Source organism: Citrus clementina, unplaced genomic scaffold, assembly GCF_000493195.1.
Source record: "Citrus clementina cultivar Clemenules unplaced genomic scaffold, Citrus_clementina_v1.0 scaffold_5, whole genome shotgun sequence".
NCBI lineage: Eukaryota > Viridiplantae > Streptophyta > Magnoliopsida > Sapindales > Rutaceae > Citrus > Citrus x clementina.
The window spans coordinates 41,911,557-41,930,616 of NW_006262201.1; the positions used below are offsets into that span (position 1 = coordinate 41,911,557).

General features: G+C 33.3%; 3 protein-coding genes and 1 pseudogene across 3 annotated transcripts; all 4 read right to left on the reverse strand.

The window, feature by feature from the left end:
- Positions 1–536: 536 nt before the first annotated feature.
- On the reverse strand, positions 537–1,336 carry LOC18040169 (snakin-2). Its single transcript, XM_006435114.2, has 3 exons — positions 1,136–1,336; positions 981–1,026; positions 537–883 (listed from the first exon to the last, which is right to left on the reverse strand). The coding sequence occupies exons 1-3, from the start codon at positions 1,220–1,222 to the stop codon at positions 702–704; spliced, it is 315 nt and encodes a 104-aa protein (XP_006435177.1). The 5' UTR covers positions 1,223–1,336; the 3' UTR covers positions 537–701.
- A 6,468-nt stretch (positions 1,337–7,804) lies between these two features.
- LOC18040170 (gibberellin-regulated protein 1) lies at positions 7,805–8,621 on the reverse strand. Its single transcript, XM_024184497.1, has 3 exons — positions 8,486–8,621; positions 8,336–8,378; positions 7,805–8,225 (listed from the first exon to the last, which is right to left on the reverse strand). Exons 1-3 carry the CDS (start codon positions 8,564–8,566, stop codon positions 8,044–8,046), a joined length of 306 nt encoding a protein of 101 aa, XP_024040265.1. The 5' UTR covers positions 8,567–8,621; the 3' UTR covers positions 7,805–8,043.
- A 4,278-nt stretch (positions 8,622–12,899) lies between these two features.
- Positions 12,900–15,623, reverse strand: LOC18040171 (putative ER lumen protein-retaining receptor C28H8.4). The gene is made up of 6 exons (XM_006435117.2): positions 15,232–15,623; positions 14,910–15,109; positions 13,994–14,134; positions 13,729–13,809; positions 13,338–13,462; positions 12,900–13,249 (listed from the first exon to the last, which is right to left on the reverse strand). The coding sequence occupies exons 1-6, from the start codon at positions 15,452–15,454 to the stop codon at positions 13,201–13,203; spliced, it is 819 nt and encodes a 272-aa protein (XP_006435180.1). The 5' UTR covers positions 15,455–15,623; the 3' UTR covers positions 12,900–13,200.
- Positions 15,624–16,262: 639 nt separating this feature from the next.
- On the reverse strand, positions 16,263–17,594 carry LOC112098222 (annotated as a pseudogene).
- Between the last annotated feature and the right edge of the window lie 1,466 nt (positions 17,595–19,060).

Here is a 19,060-nt window from a genome sequence, read left to right on the forward strand (position 1 = left end):
TTAAGGAAGCTGATTCACAAATTAAATTAAATTAAATTTGAAACACATTTACCCCAAAGCAAACCAACGCATACGTGTCAATAAATTTCGCAAAAGAAGGACCCGGGTCTCTGCCTCCTAAGCCCAAGAAGGAGAGAGTAGTGGGCTGTTTAGCTGGAGCCGCACCTTTCCAATTGTGAAACAGACCCACTACTAAAAGTATCTCTCTCGCTTTAGCGTTTGGACAATTCGTTACTGTCGCAGATGATAATTTTTGGATCGAATTAATTTAACTGTGAATCTTTAACTTTAAGTACGAGGAAATTGATATATTCTCTTTTCAACATTTAATTTGTTAACTTAATCAAGTGGAGCGGTAATTACAAAGACTACATATGTATATAGCAGGCAGGCATATTAGCCTTTATTATTTTTAGGACGACTTTAGCTTTCAGTTGTGCTAAAGAGATTGTAATTGTCCACCGTCCCCGAGATTCCTCATAATATGCTTTCTTTTCTTTTCAAAGAAAGCATTGTTCTGTAAAGAGAGAACTGTGAACAAATTAACGAACAAACATTAATTTAATTAATTTGCACACAGCAATGAGCAATTAACATCGCTTTATTTAATTTGATGATATATAAATAGATGTATCACTAGCCAGTAGCCACAAGCAGCGACGGACAGGTGCATGTATCATGTATCATGCACAATCATTGTTTTAAGGGCACTTGCGTCTGCCATGGTGAGTGGTCATGGTGGCGTAGCAAGGGCAGACTTCAAGATGGCCTGAAGTGCCCGGAGGAACACACTTGCAACGGGCACAGCAGGTTCCACATGCCCTGTGACACAAGTTTGGCCTCGACGATAACTGGCACCTGGCCTTGCATGCAGCTCCACAGTCTGCAAAAATTAATTTACAAAAATTTTAAGATGATACGTAATCCAGTCAAACAGCAGTGTGTGTATGTGCCGCGCGATTGATGATAAATTTAATTACCAATTGTTGGAGTGGGATAACTGCTATCTCCTTCGTTTGTGTTAACCTGAGCGATTCATGTTATTTAGTTAATGTGTAAATAATAACTCCCTCCAAAATCAATTGATTGAGCGTCTAACAATTAATAATTTGTTATATAGAAACTGAAACTTTACCATCTGATCAGCTGCAACAAGATGGAGAACAAGAATAAGTGAGAGGAGAATTGAAGCAATGAAAGCCTTGGACGACGAGATGGCCATGGCTAGCTTAAATGCTAGAAACTATTGAAAGTAGGGCTTTGATCGGAGTAACTGATACCTAGCTATTTGAAAACCTAAATTTTTCTTTTTATTTTTGGTGCAAAAATGAGAGCAAAGATGTGGGTATTTATAGCGTAAATATCAGATGGAAAGACAGGAGAGCTTGCAATAAATTATAAGAGATAAGAAGGCCAGGACTGGGAAGGTGCATGCGTGTTAACTAAGGAGATTCTCATGGTTTAATTTTGTACGCTTACTAAGCTTTTTCCAAAAAAGGAAAAAGTCATGGGCCTATCGACTGATCGACATATATGATAATAGAATCACTCGTCATGATTATCTGGCGAAGAAATGCCATTTGGAATCGTTCGGAGAGAAGCTAGCATGTTTTATTGCATGGCAACTTTGCTTTTTCATTTATCTCTTGGCTTAATTTTAATTGAAGTGTACAGTACAAGAGATGGGGAAAACATTTTCCATGAAACCTTAACACAGTGTCATCGTTAACACGGATAACTCGGGCTTTAGTTGGACTACTTTGACTGTTTGTCAGAGTCAGCCAATATCCTCCCACATTTCTTCAATATTCATAGTATTTATCACATTAAATCATCCAAGGAGAACTTGAATACTTAATTAGTAGTAATCACCCAGCCGATAAGTTTAAAATGAAAAGAGAATGGCAATAATTGAAGAGTTCGTATTTAATGTACTTCAATTATAGTCGCTGTGCCCAACTTCACATCGCCTTTTCTGCATTATTTAGTACATATATTAAAATCCATTTTCTTTTTTATTTCTCGCACAACAATATATTCCTTCTGCTACTTACCTAACCTATCCAACTGGAGTCCATACGACCAAACAAATTATTTATGAATTTAATCAAATCCAAACACGGGAAATAATTAAAGCTGGCTCCGCTACTCATTACTCACAAATTAAAATTGGAATAATGCCTACCTAGTTCATTATCATTTATTAGTGCAGGCCTTTCTAGGGTTTTAGGTTTGTTGAGGGATTCCGCGGTTTGCCAGCCAAGACTCATAATTATTTGTATATCCTTATGATAAAGAATAATGATATGCTTTACAAAATTTGTATCTTAAATAATGTGTATCATGTGGTAATAGATAATTTCTTATATCATAAGTTTGATACTCATTAAGTCATTGATGAACTTAAAACATTAAAATTGCACAATTGTTATAAAGTTTAAAATGTGCAATTAATCTTAGTCATTATATAGTTTATATTTGTAAGAATTATTACAGATCATTAATTTCCTTTCTTATAGTACAAGCTAATATTAGTGTTATTACTAATTAGTGACATACCAGGAAAATGGAAGCAGATTGTAGGATAAATGAATACCAGATATCGTTATAGGAAAGCCTAAGTGAACTTGATTAAGTTACGTTCTAATCAAAATATGATTAGATTTCGTTCTAACCTAAACAACTCAATGAAATTTTGATAACGCTTTGCAGCAAAATTAGATGATGTTATAATCCAAATGACTCGATAGAAGATATTTTGATAGATAATCTCAAAAGAAATTGTAAAAGAGGAGTTTTTATTAATAAAAAAAGTTATTCTAAAACAATGACAATACATTTTTATTTATAATAGAGTAAACATACTTTTCCAAGTTAATTTAAATAAGAAAACTATATCACAATAATATTGAAAATGAAAGACCAAAAACAAATACCATAGTTGACTCAAATTAAAAGGAAAAATAAAAAAAGACCTAAAATAATAAACTCTAGAATCTTCTAGACACGTTCTATATCATTCTCCCCCTTTTAAAGCAAACTGGTCTTCAAGTTCCTCCCGATGATAAAGATGATAAACTTGACGTGGAGCATCAATGCATCCTAGAGCTTGAACTTGTAGCTTGTTTCATCAATCTTCCTTGAAGCTTGAAAATCTTCATGCTTTATTTTCTTCTTTATCTTGTTAGTCACTCTAAAAATAGGTGAAATTTTATGTGAACGAATCATTTCTATACCTCTCAAGTCTTTTGCTTAACTCACTCAATGTACTCACTAATTAACTTTTATCTAGAAGGGCAAATTCTCTTTTAAGAGTAGACTTCTTGTCTTCAATGTGAGAGGCATAATCATTTCAATTATTGTTGGGGTCTCTTCAACTTGACTTTACTGCACAAATTCAATTATATTATTAAATTTAATGTTTAAATTAATAGTAGGTTGTACCTCTTCTTTAAAAATCTCAAATCAATGCGACCATTATCTTTTACTTTTATTGATTTTAAAAGAAATGTTCTACATCATTATAGTAAAAAAAAAAACCTATCTTCCATCAATTGCCTTATATCAAACTATTCATTTATTTATTTTGCCTTTGTTTAATCCTTAATTCTTGTAGTTGCTTCTACTAATCTAAAGTATCACCTATCAACTTAAATGATACATGGGAGATAGTAACTTTCGACAAGACATTTTGAAGAAAATCTTCCATTATGCAAATTCAGTAAAAAATATCACCATGTTATGATCAAAATCTGGGACATCTTTGATTCAAGGAGACAATGCAACCCTTAATATTCTGTCTTTATCATTCTTTTTCAAATTAAAAATAAAATCAATAACAAAACTATAAATATCCTTAACTCTTAGCTATAGGTATTGCCAACGCGTCTGGTGGCCTTGATTTAGAGTCATGAGGGTTAGATCTAGTAGATATGATGGCAAGGAATGCAACAATGGCTACAGATTGATCAGAATCGAAGTGGTTTGGTCAGAAAAGGAACTTGTGTTGGTGACGACTTATGTTAGTTTGGCAGCGGTTCTCGATTGAATTTGGACGATGGCACTTAGGATCTGTTTAGTGGCTTGAGAAACCTGTGGAGGTTTTACGGCAATGAACCGGTGGATCGCTTGCAGGTTTGGGTGATTTGCTGCGGTTCTAGTGGCAGCTACTGACTCAATTGTGTGAAGTGAGGTTGGTAGCGGTGACAATGGTGGTAGGTGTGGGATTTTTGTTGTGTTTTTTAATTTTTTGGATAAATGGCGATGGAGGATTCGTGGTGGATGGATATGATAGTCCAAAAAGTCGTGATGCCACAGTTTTGCTTGATAACCAAAATGATGTAGTGGGGTAGTTAAGAAATGAATTGAAAAGATAAATGAAAATTAGATAGGCTGGCTAAAGCAAATACTTAGGTTACACTTTAATTAAAGTCTGATTAAATTTTATTATAGCCTAAATAATGTTAGGAGATTTAGGTAAGGTTTTATAGTAAAATTAGATGATGTTCTAATTTAAATGATTTTATTAGAGAAATTTTGATAAATAATCTTAAAAAGAATTATAATGATTTTTTTATTAATTAAAAGATTATCTTAAAATAATAACAATACCTCCCTATTGATAGTTGGGTAAACTTACTTCTCCAAATTAACTCAAATAAGAAAATTAAAACACAAGAACATTGAAAAAAAAAAAATTAAACTAATTCCATAATTGACTTAAATTAAAAAAGAAAATAACAAAAAGACCAAAAAAAAAAAAAAAACTCCAGAATCTCAATTAATATGAAACAAAGTTATGAAAGAGTCGTCTCTATATAAAATACATGCACAATCTGAATTCTTTTGCACCATTTTACTTTGCGTAGATCATTTTATATAGCACTCAATTACCATAAAAGACTTTGGTATTTACTTCTGATAATCACGATCGTCAAAACAAAGCAACAATAGCTTTTAGATCATCTCTTATACTCAATGAGTATAGTTTTCACCGCCCGAGACGATGACTCTTTGATTTTAGAACCACAAAATTTGCTTGATTCTCCAAATAGCATAGATTTATCTTTACTTGTCCGTTGCTTTAAATCTTTATCTTTACATTGTATGTACAATGTACGTGCAATAAAATATGTTCTGTATAATTAATTATAACCATTTAGTGTAAGTTCATAATATCTTTCAACTCCGAATACCATAGATTTTTCTTGAAAAAGAAAAAAGAAAAAAGAAAAAAGAAAGAAAAATAATGTTTTATTACAAATTAATTTTAAATACTGACACTGGGTTAGTGTACTTATGCCGAGGAGAGGGCATCCGTTCAAGTTTCAGTAGTGTATATTACAGTAATATAGCATAATGATAATATGATAAAAGATATTTAAATTGTGTTATAATAAAAAGAATTTATAGGTTAGTTTTAAACATTCAGTAGGTTTTTAATCGCATTATTGGTATTTAAAAAAGAAAGTCAATTAAATATCTTCCAATTATTAAGTACGATTTTTTATTTTTTATTTTTATTGGAGGAATAATGAGAGTACGATCGAAGACAGGCAGCGGAAGTTGCCAACTTATTTAGGTCACAGAGATACTAGGCCACACGTGCCCTAAGGGGAAGTGATTGGTTTTGATTTTTGAAGCTCAAAAGCTTTTGTAGACAGAGTGGGACTTGACGGAAATGATAAAAACTCATTACGAAGTAGACTTAGACCCTCACACTCACAGGCCTCACAGCTGTGCAAAAGTGAACCACAGCTGTACTCCGCTCATGCAGTTAAATCAATGCAAGATGTTTAGGATAAGCACAAGAGGCGGAACAGACATCTAAATAATTAATCTCAATCAACTTTTAATATAGTTAAGACCTTAATCAATATATATTGAGGTGGTATAATTTTTGAATTACAATTGTTGTAGAAAAAATTATAATTATAAAATAAAAATTAATATTATATAGTAAATAAAATTTTTAAATAATAATTTTAATAAAATTAATAAAAATATAATAAATTTTTATCATATAAAGGTAAAATTAAATTAATCTAGTTTTTAAATTATAATAGTTAGTGTTTACAAAGCGTTTTAATACTGTCCAACTTCAATCCCAAACGATATCTAAAATTATAAATATTTGTTAAACACTATAATATTGTGTTTACAAAATTAGAATGAGAATGGACTGAAATTGGAATAGAGAATGGAAATTAGAATAAGTTATTTACATAAACTGTAGGAATCGGAATCCGAATCCAAATGAGTTAGATTGCCATTAATGTATTTATTTTATCTTAGAATTAAAATAAAAATAAATTAAATTGTTACAAATTACTAAAAAGTCCTTTATAATAATGACAATAATATTCTAAAATTAATATTTAGGTAATTTAGGAATAATAATAAAATTCACAAATTCCTTAGAAATCAATCTATCATTTTCCATTCTCAAATTTGAGTAGAGTCCACAATTCTAATTCTAATTCTTTCTTTTATTTTGTAAAATAAACGCTGTTAATGATTCCGATTTATTAATTTGTGAAATAAAAATTACCTAAAATTATATGGATCAACTAGACACCGATTCGAAAATGTAGACCTTAAACCTTTGAAGCAGTTTTTAGGTAGATGTGAAAATCAAATGAAATTTTTGCTTCAGTTTGGTTTCATCGTTTTCCATCTTATCTCCACAAAAAGTCGACGTATAGTTATGCAACAACGTAATGTTTCCGAGCCATCTTTTTTAATATTTACTAAGGCGGGCTATTAAAAATTGACGTGGGAATTAGAAGTGTTACCAGTCCCAAAAAATCCTCATCAAACCCATTTATTTAAAAATTAAAATACCCTACTAGTAATTCACAAAATAATATATTATTTCTTAACTCACATATTTTGATTAAAAAAAAAAAAAAACTCCGTCTACGCCCATACTTAAGTCTTAACTCATCCCTCTTCCCACTTTCTCTCTCTTCTTTTTCTCAGTTTCATTTTTTTTTTTTTTTCATACGAATAATTTGTTCACCACAAATAATCAACCTCTCACATTCTCGATTTAACATCCCATATGTTTTTCTCGTTCACTTGCTCTTGAAAAGACAAGAAAAAACAAATTAGCATTGTAAATATCTACGAATTGCACTAATCCTGTATTTTTGTTAGAGAACTAGTTTAATGATAATATTATATTTGTTAGAGAACTAGTTTTCTTCTTTACACCCACAGAAAAGTTTGTGACAGCATATGAACATTCAAACATGACCAAAAATAGAATAAAATCCAATATTAAACCTATGAAGAAAAATGGAAGGAAAAAACTGTAATTATCAAATTTTAAGCATGATAATATGATGCGTTGAGATTTCATCTTAATTAAGAAGAGATGAAGAAGAAACATTAATAAGAACTGAGAAACCTTACTAAGTATTCCACTCAATTTATCCTGATGAAGAAAAAATGTGAAGAGACAAAAAGTTAGGAATGGATAATGAATTATTCATTTGATTTTATTTGTTTTTCTTTCAAAAGTATACGAATGATCGATGCTGTATTGATACAAGCGCGAACTGATGGCCATCCTCAAAGAGAAAGACAAATCGGCCAAAACTTTCAGATTTTTAATAAAGTGATTTCTCTGAATCTTCTGTTTTCATTGTCGTTTTATGCAAATTTTGAATAGGGACAAATTAACTGAAACTAAATCAAAGGGGTTTACGAGCGGTGACGATAGCAGTATAGCACACCACTCGGCAACTAATTAATCATTTATTGTTGTTAGAAGATAACAAACACGACACAAAGTAGACAATTTAAAAAGGAGAAGAAACCTCTTATTATTATTCTCTCGAAACTTATGTATCCACAAATAAGTAACATGAAATGGATTTATTTATTTATTCATAGGAATATGGATCAACTCTGTTTTCCTGGCCACAGGCAACACACACGCACACACACATATTTATACATATATAGAGAGAAGAGAGAATGTAAGCTCCAAAAAAATTAATTAAGAAAGTAGACGACGTCCTTTCAACTTAAAATATTTCAAGGGCACTTGCGTCTGCCATGGTGGGTGGTCATATTGGCGTAGCAAGGGCAGACCTCAGTGTTGCCTGCAGTGCCTGGAGGAACACAATTGCAACGGGCGCAGCAGGTACCACATGCCCTGTGGCACAGGTTTGGCCTCGACGATAATCGGCACCTGGCCTGGCATGCACCTCCACAGTCTGATTGATTAGACAAAAAAAAAAAAAATCAGATTAATCAGCTGTATATGAACATTAATTTAATCGAAGCAAACAGAAACAGTAGTATTAATTTGATAACATAATTTTACCAATTGTTGGTTTTGGATAACCAGTTCCTTTGCTTGAGTTAACCTGCACGTACGTATATGTATGTATTTCAGAATCATTCATGTTACAAGTTTACAAGTAACTCCAATATTCATCAATTATTTGAGCATCGAAGGTGCTGGAAACTTTACCGTATGCTCATCAGCTTCAACGAGATGAAAAACAAGTAGTGAGAGGAGGACTGAAGCAATAAGAGCTTTGGAGATGGCCATGGCTTACAAATAGTTATGCTTAGTGTCTGCTTCTCTTCTCTGTGCATAAATGAGTTTGTGAGTGTTGGTATTTATAGGGGAAAGAAATACAACAAAGGAAGGGGTAGGTGCATTCTAAGGGCATTCCTATGGTCTGTACACGTAAGTTAAAATATGAAAAAAGTGGTGGACCTACACTCTACATGAGAATCGCTTCTCCCTTGTCGGGATTATCCGGTGAAGAAATAAATGCCGTTCTGAGAAAAGCACTTTTGTGGTCGATGGCTTTTGGCTTTTGCGTTTCATTGATCTATGGGCATTGGCTGGCATTCGGTAATCGAAATTTGAGCAGAGGATGGTTTTTATTTTTAAATGAATTAAAATCAATTTCAGCGAAAACTTTAACCCACTACTTTAGTTTAGCGTGGATCAAATCATGCTTGATATATTAGTTGGACTCGTTGACTGGAACTATAAGCCTGAACTTATTTGATAATTAAATGTCACTGTTAATTTGTCACGAAAAATTTTAAAATATTTTTGATATATGCATGATATATGTAATTGAATTTAATATAACTATTATTTATATGATAATTTTTAAAATAAATATACACGTATCATAATATTATTTATTTGTTGTATGACATATATAATACCTCTGATATATTTTAAAGTGATTTATCATGGTAATTGCATGCAAGTGAATCAACTATTAATTAATGGAGTTACTTGACGATCTCCAAATGTTTATTGGCCAACATCCGCCCACATATTTATTATTTATTAGTCTTCACGCATCAACAAAATAATCAACGCATTCTTAGTTGTTGGATTCTTTGACACACCCACGTATTTATCAATCTTTTATTTTAATAATTTAGAAATAAGTATATCCACTCTCATGTTGTTGAGACACTCATAATTAGTACTTACTATTACACAATTGACTGAAAGGTAAGATCAATAGTAATTACTCTTATGTTGCTGATTGTAAGGTAGCCTGAAGATAGGCCGCCCAATTAAGCAACATGGTTTTCGGCCTAAAAAATATGCAGAGGGATTATTGAAGGGAAATTTAATTGAATTGAAAGTACGCCTGCCAAACTGTACATTGACTTTGCATTATTATTGAAAGAAACCCCATTGTTTTATTCGAGCAAAATAAGATATCATTTCTTCTACTTACCTAACCTGACAGGACTCCACAAGAGCGAGCAAATTAAATTAATTGGCAATTCATGAAGCAAGCACGTTCAGCTGCTCATCATTAGTAGATTCTGTTAGTGGGTTCAGTATGCCAGCTACGAATCATAAAATTTTGTTAAAATTAAATTTTAATGAAATTAAGAAATCTTGTTACCTAAAATAAGGTTATCATATTTTTGCGTGGATGTGATGAGATCAAATCAGGCAAAGGTGATGGAGGTGAGTTTAAGTACTTAGAAGTGAATGTACCAACGTTTTGGATTCAAAATCTTAGCCAATGGTAATGCTAGTTACACTATTCGCCACAAAGCTTTAACTATCACATGATTGACTAAGCAAGATATACATACTACGTATTTATTTTTTTGTGAGAGCAGCATTCATAATCAGAAAATGATCGAAAATAGGCGGTGTCCGAAATTGCCAACCGAACTGGCTGACAAAGATATAGGGAACTCTGTGGAAGTGATTGGTTTTGGGGACCGGAGCCGGACCTTGTTAAAGATTTTCGAAACAGATTGTGACTTCATAGAAAATGGTACAGTATATATATATACTCGAAAACTCCTAAGAATTGACTTGAAAGTTGAATCAATGATCCCCAGGCCGCCACCCCCACTCAGAAGAGCTCGACTTGAAAAACAGCTGTACAAAATGCAACACAGCTGGACTCTGCTCATGCGAATTGAATTCAATCAACGCGACGCGTTTACTTGGAAAAAGATGGGAACTTATCTCATCTGTCACACTCAACGGCCCACACTTAATTGGAATAAGTACGTGTAAGTCGGTGTGGGTGTGGCGACGAAAATGAACAAAATGCGAACAATGCTTTTCTCGCTTAAACAGAGTTATGATCGATTGATGACTTCTCGCATTTATTAATTAGTTAGCACCTTTGGACGAATAAGATTTGGCTTAGAGATCTTATTTTATTTGGAATTTGATTAACATGGCTCTGCAATCGTTAGCTGAAATTGGAGATATCATTTGAACCAAAACCCAAACCATATATAAAATACAACAACTCAAAAGAATCGGTAATTATATTTATTGTTGTAGGACCTGAGTATATATACCAAACCTGAACTTCTAAAGACATACGTATAAATTAATGTTAAACTAAGTAAACTACACATATTAGAGCCATTTCTTTATCAAAAAAGCATAAACTGTACATGTTATAATTTAGAAGTCAGATGCCAAAAATGCACGCGAAACTGCACCATGGAAATAATGTGGATACGGTTTACTGAATACATTTCATTTTTCCTTTTCATAGTGTACATGCAAGTAAACTTTCGAATGGTAACATATCAGGGTTAAAAAAATAAACAAATAAATTCCAAGTTCTGTCCTAAATATGAGTTTAAGTAGTTGATTTTGATAATCTTTTTGCACTTGTGTTGTGTTTAATAAATTGAAATCGGTGAGGGCATGAATGAAAATGAGCTGAAATAGGAATGGAGAATGAGAATTATAATAAATTATTTACTTTGAACTGTAGGAATCAAAATGAATTTGATTGCCATTAATGTATTTACTTTGTCTTGAAATTAGAATCAGAACGAATTAAATCGTTACAAATTATTAAAAAATCCTTAATAATAATGACAATACTATTAATTAAAACAATAAAATTAATAAATTTTAATAATAATAATTAAATTAATAAATTTTAATAATAATAATAATAAAATTAATAATAATAAATTTTAATAATGATAGTATTTAAAAATAATAATAACAATAATTAAAATATTAAATTTAATATAATTTAATAATAAATAATAATTTAAATAAATTTTATTAATTATTATTAATGTTATTCAAAATATATTTTTTATTATTTTAATTACTATTATCATTAATTTAATTATTATTATTAATAAATAAAAAAGACATATTTGCAAATAATACAAAAAATTTAGGTATTTTCATTAATTTTATAGGGACCAAAATACAAAAATGTCAAAAATTGATTGTGAGCAACTTGAAAATTATAAAAATTTAATGGGATAAAATGAGAAATCTAGGGAATGAGAGAATAGTTCCCAGGGGATTCCCAAATTTGGGTGAGACTCATGATTCTGATTCTGATTCCCATCTCTATCTTACGAAGTAAATGCTGCCATTAATTCCAATTTCGGAATCTAATTCCCTAATTTATGAAGTAAACACTGACACAACCCTTATTTCTAGTGTTATCTTTCCAATTTTGTACAACAGGCCGTTTTCTAGCGTCATGAGAAATGATAATTGAGGTGCATTGACACGACCCTGTATCATCAGTTCCTCAATTGCACATCACAAGTAGGGGTGTCAAAAAAGCCCATCCGGACCGGACCCGGCCAATCTGGTCCGGGCAAAACCCGAACCGCATGCACATAAAAATCATACCCGAATTTGAAATTCTCAAACCCGGACATTTCCGAGCCCGTGTCCGAGTTCAAAACAAAAAACCCAGAACCCGGACCAGACCCATTTTTTAATAAATTAAAAAATTATAAATATATTATATATAAATATATAATTATGAATTTATAATATGTTGGATGTTATTTAAATTTATTATGTTCTTGAATTTAATTTATTTATTTTATATATAGATTGAATTTGTTTAAATTAGAAATTAGATGAATTTAAGTACTATAAAGTAGATTTAAATAATTTTTATTTATCATTTGTGCAAAATTTGCATTGTTAGTGTGTTATATATTTGTATTTGACTATTTTCTTTTTTAAAGTTTGAGATTGAATGAGTTTATTTGATTATTTTCTTTTTTAAAATTTGCATTGTTAGAGAAATGAAAAAAAAAATTGAAGAAAAAAAATTGAAGTTATCACATGCGGGTTTAGAAAGCCCGGACCGCACCCGGAAAAACCGAGTTTTAACCCGGGTCCGGTCTTGCATTTCTCTCATCCGGTCCAGTCCGGTCCCGGGCAACACCAAAACCCGGACCAGACCCGGATTTTACCAAGCCTAAAATCACAAGGCATATCAGGTGGCCCAAAAAAAAAATATAAAAAAAAAATCTGCATTTTAAATCAAAGAACAATCTGACCAGCCTGCTCTAGGAGCAATTTGTATGTATGACTGATTAATTGCCAAATTAAAGAGATTAGCTTCAGAATGAAACACTACTCAAGAAAAAAAAATGTAATCTTAAATTCGGCAACGTTGGTTAAATAAGAAGGGGATACTCCTATAGTTCCAATTGATCACAACAAAATAACTAATATTAGATTATCTCTCGCGCCAGAATATAACTCATCCCTAACTTTAAAGTCCAACTAGCATAACTCTACAGCTGCCAACAAGAAAAATGTGTACAAAGTATCATGAATCAATGAAGTGAGACTTGAGAAGAGCAAGGCAAACACATACCCAACTTCCAATTATTCAATATCCCAGTTTACTCATTTTGTAAACTTAACCATTAAATTCATACCACTCCAGATGGAAGTCGCAGAACAAGTTGTCCACCAATAAGGCTGCAACAAGATCACATTGTATAAAATGGCCTGAAATTTCAAATTTGGAACCTTAACGGTATACAAAAGGTTGATGCTCAATACCCACCTTTTCACATAGTAGTAACAAAAGTCTGCAAGAATGAAGGTTTGGACAATTTCAGAGAGGAGAACCATGGATGGCCATAATCCATAACCCAAGGCTGTCAATAAACGTCCTCGTGTATCCAAAACCTAATTAAACAAAAGATGTCACCTTAGACAAACTATGAATGTGAATCAAATCTACGTCTGTCACAACGGACCCTCACTTGAAAAAGATATCTAAATGCTATTGCCCGAGCACAAAATAGAGGATAATTAATGTTGACAGATAAATATATTCAATATTATCAGAGATCAGTACACATTAAAGTAGACAATATTGATCAAACCACAGCAAGGCAAATCATACACTCAGACACAAAATCTACAGGACTTGGATGTTTGTAGAGTCAAACCTGAAGGATCCAATGTGCACAACTGAGAAACCTTGCAACTCCAAGGGCAAATACATAATGTGCCGTGAATGGTTCAACAATCTATGATGTAGAGAAATGAAAGGAAACAAATTGTAAATCTATTTATAGAAGGGGGGAAAAAAGATCAACAGAAAATTGGTCGGAATTTCAGTGTCAAAGACATTAGAACGATTTTTGTAAATCCTAAGATACGAACAAGCAATAATACAAAAAATAAACAAAGCTATAACCGGGCCAATCAAACCTTTGTGTTCTGCATGACTCGTAGCTGGGGTAAGACTGAAACGGCTTCAAGATAGACACAGAAAGCCCAAGAAATCCGATTAACTAAATGATGATGGGTTGATGGATGAATGAGAAAAGATAGAACAGCACAAGGTATCAACTACATCGAGGTAAAAAAAGCGAGAGTCAGAAGACCAACACAAAATAAATTCACGAAACTTTTAACAAACAAATTAAATGAATAACACAAAAGGCTTAAAAAAATATGATTTTTTAATAAGCCTACAAATAAATAGCAGATCCAAGAAAGTCTGCAGGGACAATAGAAGACACGTGAAGCAATGAAACCAAAGGCAAACCAAGATGCAAAGAGCTACACCAAACTAGATGCAAAGTTTTAATTTCAGTTCAAGTAACTCCATAATTGAGATAATTAACAAAGTAAAGAAATATCCCAAAAAACGTAAAGAATTAGAAAACCAGATTCCTGAGTACAAAATATGTAAGCTAAACACAGGTTGAGGAAAGTTTAAGATGCGTTTTAGACCTCATAATAAACACAGTGAGAGCATGATTGCCGATAAGCCCATTAGTTGAGTTCCAGCATGTTTTGATTCTGGACTATAAATTGTTTGGAATGTGAAAAAAGGTATCAACATCTGAAATGCAATTCTCCATAGAAACACTCATCAAACTACTAAAAAAATGTTTTAAGCACTTAACAAAAAGCAGAACAAGAGCTTAGAAATTCAATTTTCAAACTAATCAACATATGTGTAAGCTAAGGGAAGTGCCCAAAACTGAATCTTAGGGTTTCTCCATCCTAGCTTTCGCAGACATTGAGCCATCATCAATTATTGCAAGAAAAAGAAAACGCCACAGTTAATATTCAAAGCAAGCAGGCAACATTCATGACACTAAATGAGAGGACTTACAACATAGTAAATAGCAAAGTTGTCTTTATCATCCATGTAACTGGCCCTCAATTTAAAACGCATCATATAAATAACCCAAAGGGTTGTCACCAATGTAGCTGAATCAAGTAGCGTATGTATATCATATTCCATTACAAAACTGCAATAGAGCCTAACAGCTAAAAAGATGGCCGTTAGTTCCTGAGATTTAAGTGACAATCCTGCATACAGATAATAAATAAACCCATAAATTACGGCCCTCGATCAAAATGGTAAATCGATAATAATAACACTGAAAATTGATCCCGTAATTCTTCAGAAAATGACCAGATTCAGAACAAACCAGCACAAGTTCTCTCCTTAGTGAGCTTGTAAATGAGAACGGAGATTCCAATAGCGTGAGCGGCCTCGGCAACAACAAAAAGGCTGTCGTGATCTTCGACCACCATTCTTAGAAAAACTAAAGCTGCTAAGGCCGTGATTACCGCCAAAAATATCTTAATCTTCGGAGGCTGCCGGCGAACCCACGTCGCCGCCGCGTGGATCGGCGTCTTATAACCCTTCATTTGATTATTATTTGTTACTCCTAGTGGACACACTACAGTTTCGTTGGAGGTTTTTAAGGGAAAGATAATACGAGAAGAAAATAATCTTAATGCTCTCTTAATCAATTTTTAATTTGATAATTAGCGTCTTAGATTGGATGCGCGTCAAAAGTACTCGAGGGGAGAAGAAACAAGAGGACGGACATCACATTGGAATTTAATTTCGTCATAGCCGGACACGTGGAGGCCAGTAAAAGTTGGTGCGAGTTGGATTAATGGCTTATGGGCAGTTGCACTTATCGGATAATTTTGGTCAGCTACCCACAGGAGTGAAGATAGTTCCAAGGCCACCCCACTCAGTTTTCTGTGGATAATAATTCAATACTGAACTAAATTTATCCCAAATTTTATAATTTAAATACTTTGCACTCACATCTTAAATGCTCAAATCCTGATCATTGATACACTACTTAAAATAAAATTATTTGAGCCACTAATCTCATTATTCTCCTCTATGTCCAATAATCATCAAAATTCTACTATGCCAACAATAATCATCGTCCATATCGAGCATCTTGTAATTCTCATAGTGTATTTTTCTAAGCTAATCCTAATAGATTACAAATTAATTGAAAAAAAGACAGCCAACCAATTATAGAGTCGAATTTTTTGTGCTGCAGTCCCACCAATCAGATCGTAAAGTGCACGAAATTGCTTGCATGTATAAAATACACGAAATGGCATTGTCTACTTCAAAATCTAAGGATTCTTACTACTGTTGAAATAAAGAAACGGACGCACAAATAAGAAAAGTAAAAGCTCAGAGGTATCAAAACGTCCACGAAGTGGATTTTTTCACTAGAGGCCTCGAGAGAAATCATACCCAGAAGAGAATGATCTTCAAGCATAATTTTGGCCACCAAGAAACCAGAAATGGACCATGTCTGAAATTCACAAGCCTGCTTCCCAACATAACGACCATGCTTTCCGTCGTAGTACTCAGGCCAATGATCTTTAGACATTCGGCTTTCGGCAAGTTCAGCGGCGCGTCTCGCAATTTGGGGCCATCCAGTGTTAATACAGGCTGCAGTTAGCGGTTTAGTTTATTTATCAGTTATGATAGGATAAGATAATTAGAAGGTCACCTGGCCAAGATCCTCCATCGCGATGACTCCACTTAGTATTGTTTGGGTCACAGCCGGTTACAATTCGCAATTCATGGCTTTCAATGGGGGGATAGCAAATCCTCAAAGGCATTTTTCCAACCAATTCTTCCCAGCGGGATTTGACGAGATCCATAATGGCTGCAGCTTGTTCAGGGGTGGCCAAAGATGATAGAATTGCCGCACAATTTCCTAAACAAAACCAACAAAAATCCATTCTTGTATGACTCACATTTCCAATTAGAGAATCCGGCATTACATTGAATTTGTTAACTGCTGTATGAGAGTACTCCTGTGTTTTATACCTGTATATGTCATTAAGCTGCTTCATATCAAGCCAAAAGAATCTGCTGTATGGAGAGTCTTCAATACGACGTTCGTTAAGATTTCTAACCTTCCACTCATTACAAAAGCCAAGGCACTATAGCAACAAAATCTCAAACAAAATCCTGCCCGTGCCACGCACGACAACAAAACAAATTAAACTAAGGACTTAATTTTCTGTCAAAGAATGCATGGCCTTGTGTATAATATACATTTGTAGCACCAAAACACTGTATATATTTTGTGAAGAAATTAAAAGAGACTCGCCTGATTATAATTAGTTCCTCAGCAGAGTGGTCCTGTGCAGCAATTGTCCCAACTAGCTGCTCACGTAAGTAAAACAAGGAACGCCTCAAGGCTCCCCCTGCATAAGCTACCATGGGATGCGAATCAATGTAACTGTACGTTTGATCTAGGCGTATCAAAGCCGGACATTCTACCTAGTGGAGATATATTCTCAAGACGGTCTATTATACGAGAGGATAAAGGAATCGACAATTCACTGAATGATCTTTCATCCAAGGATCTCTTCGTCTTTATATTTTTATAGGTCTAGGTCTATCCAAGAACCTAAATATATCAAAGTCTTCAATTTCAAGTATCGCGTTCGTGCCTGCCGTCTCGAGTCCTTTAACACTTCCATTCTGAGTCCCACCCACAGCAATTGGAGCCATTGTTTCTTGGTTTCTAAAACTAGAAAGGAACGGACCAAATGATAGTTTAAAGTTTCAACTTATCCCAAATTTTGGGTACGGCAATCATAGAGATGCAACCACTTTAGGGATGATGATTCATTGGTAGTCAACTTAGATTTGAACAAATTTTTACCGAGATAGAAATTTGTGAAAATTAAACCAAGCTTTTTTAACAAAGAAAAGCTTTATGATAAATTTGGCCAAAACGTGCTGACAAATTAGTTAGAAATTAAGTACCAAATACAACACACACCAATCATCTTGACAATTTACTAGAGTGGGATTTCTTATTCAAATAATATATTCTAATAATTGTTAATGATACAATTATTTTCTCCTGCTCCCGTTAATGTTGGCATATTGCCGAACCACGTTAAATTTTACGTCCTTTATTTTTCTTGTGATTATTTTGTATTCTTTGAAGTCTTGATTCTACATTTTTACGCACAACAAGTGATATCAGAATTGACGGTTCGTACTTGAGATCGACGTAACTATTCACGTATACGATATTATTTCTGTATACAATATTGTTCACGTACCACACAACATCAACTATCTGCATTTAATCCACAAAAAGATAGTGTGTGTGTGTGTATATTTCTCCCCAAGTTAACAACATAACCGCTGCTCATGGATGTATATAAACTGGAATGTACTACGTTGAAAGCTCAACAAACTCATCAAATCAAATGCATATATTTTCCAGAAAATCAAATACATACACCGAATACCTACTAAAAATGCTTAAAAGATCATAAGCAGAAAACATAACAGAAGAAGAAAAGCAATGGTAGCTAGCATGCCAATTCTGCAACACTGGATTACACACGCCAACGAGGAAGCTATGGCTCCGCTTACGGAGACTCAGTAACAAAAACCACCTAGCAACAAGAAACTACACCACCTCAATTCGTGGGCATCAACGAATGAAAGAAACTTGCTGAATCCATTATCGGTATTTTCATATGTGATAGCTAGCTAGTACCATAATAAAAATACTAACTGTAAAATAAAATTTACAGCTTGAACCGGTACACAGTGAGCGTGACTGGTTGTAATCAGGAAGGATATATCTTGCAAGAACCGATAAATGGCTTGGAAAGTCCTGGGATTTCTCTCATAATCTTGTAATCTCAACTCTGTAAGACGAATATATATTAACATTGTCTTGTATCATGCAACAATGAATTTCAGAGATGTTTGGCGGGTAGTTCGTAAATCATCCTTAGTTCGTACATCATGCATTCCAAAATATATTATGTATAAATGTGTACTTTAATACAGGTGAATGTGAATAAAAATGTGTAATACAGGTGAAAAATACAAAACATTTCTCAAACACATAGTTCGGTTCATTTTGCCTCTAAATCGAACTAAGGACTAGACTAAATCGAATAGAAACAGTTCGGTTCGGTTCTTCAGTTCAATTCACGTTCGATTTA

Coding starts and splice junctions, on each gene's coding strand:
- LOC18040171 (XM_006435117.2), bottom strand. CDS start 15,454: ATGAAGGGTTATAAGACGCCGATCCACGCGGCGGCGACGTGGGTTCGC. Junction 13,810..13,993: donor GAGTCATGCAGAACACAAAG/GTTTGATTGGCC, acceptor TCTACATCATAG/ATTGTTGAACCATTCACGGC. Junction 13,463..13,728: donor GTGCACATTGGATCCTTCAG/GTTTGACTCTAC, acceptor TTGTTTAATTAG/GTTTTGGATACACGAGGACG.
- LOC18040169 (XM_006435114.2), bottom strand. CDS start 1,222: ATGGCCATCTCGTCGTCCAAGGCTTTCATTGCTTCAATTCTCCTCTCA. Junction 1,027..1,135: donor TTGTTGCAGCTGATCAGATG/GTAAAGTTTCAG, acceptor TGAATCGCTCAG/GTTAACACAAACGAAGGAGA. Junction 884..980: donor TTATCCCACTCCAACAATTG/GTAATTAAATTT, acceptor TAATTTTTGCAG/ACTGTGGAGCTGCATGCAAG.
- LOC18040170 (XM_024184497.1), bottom strand. CDS start 8,566: ATGGCCATCTCCAAAGCTCTTATTGCTTCAGTCCTCCTCTCACTACTT. Junction 8,379..8,485: donor TTGAAGCTGATGAGCATACG/GTAAAGTTTCCA, acceptor ACGTACGTGCAG/GTTAACTCAAGCAAAGGAAC. Junction 8,226..8,335: donor TTATCCAAAACCAACAATTG/GTAAAATTATGT, acceptor CTAATCAATCAG/ACTGTGGAGGTGCATGCCAG.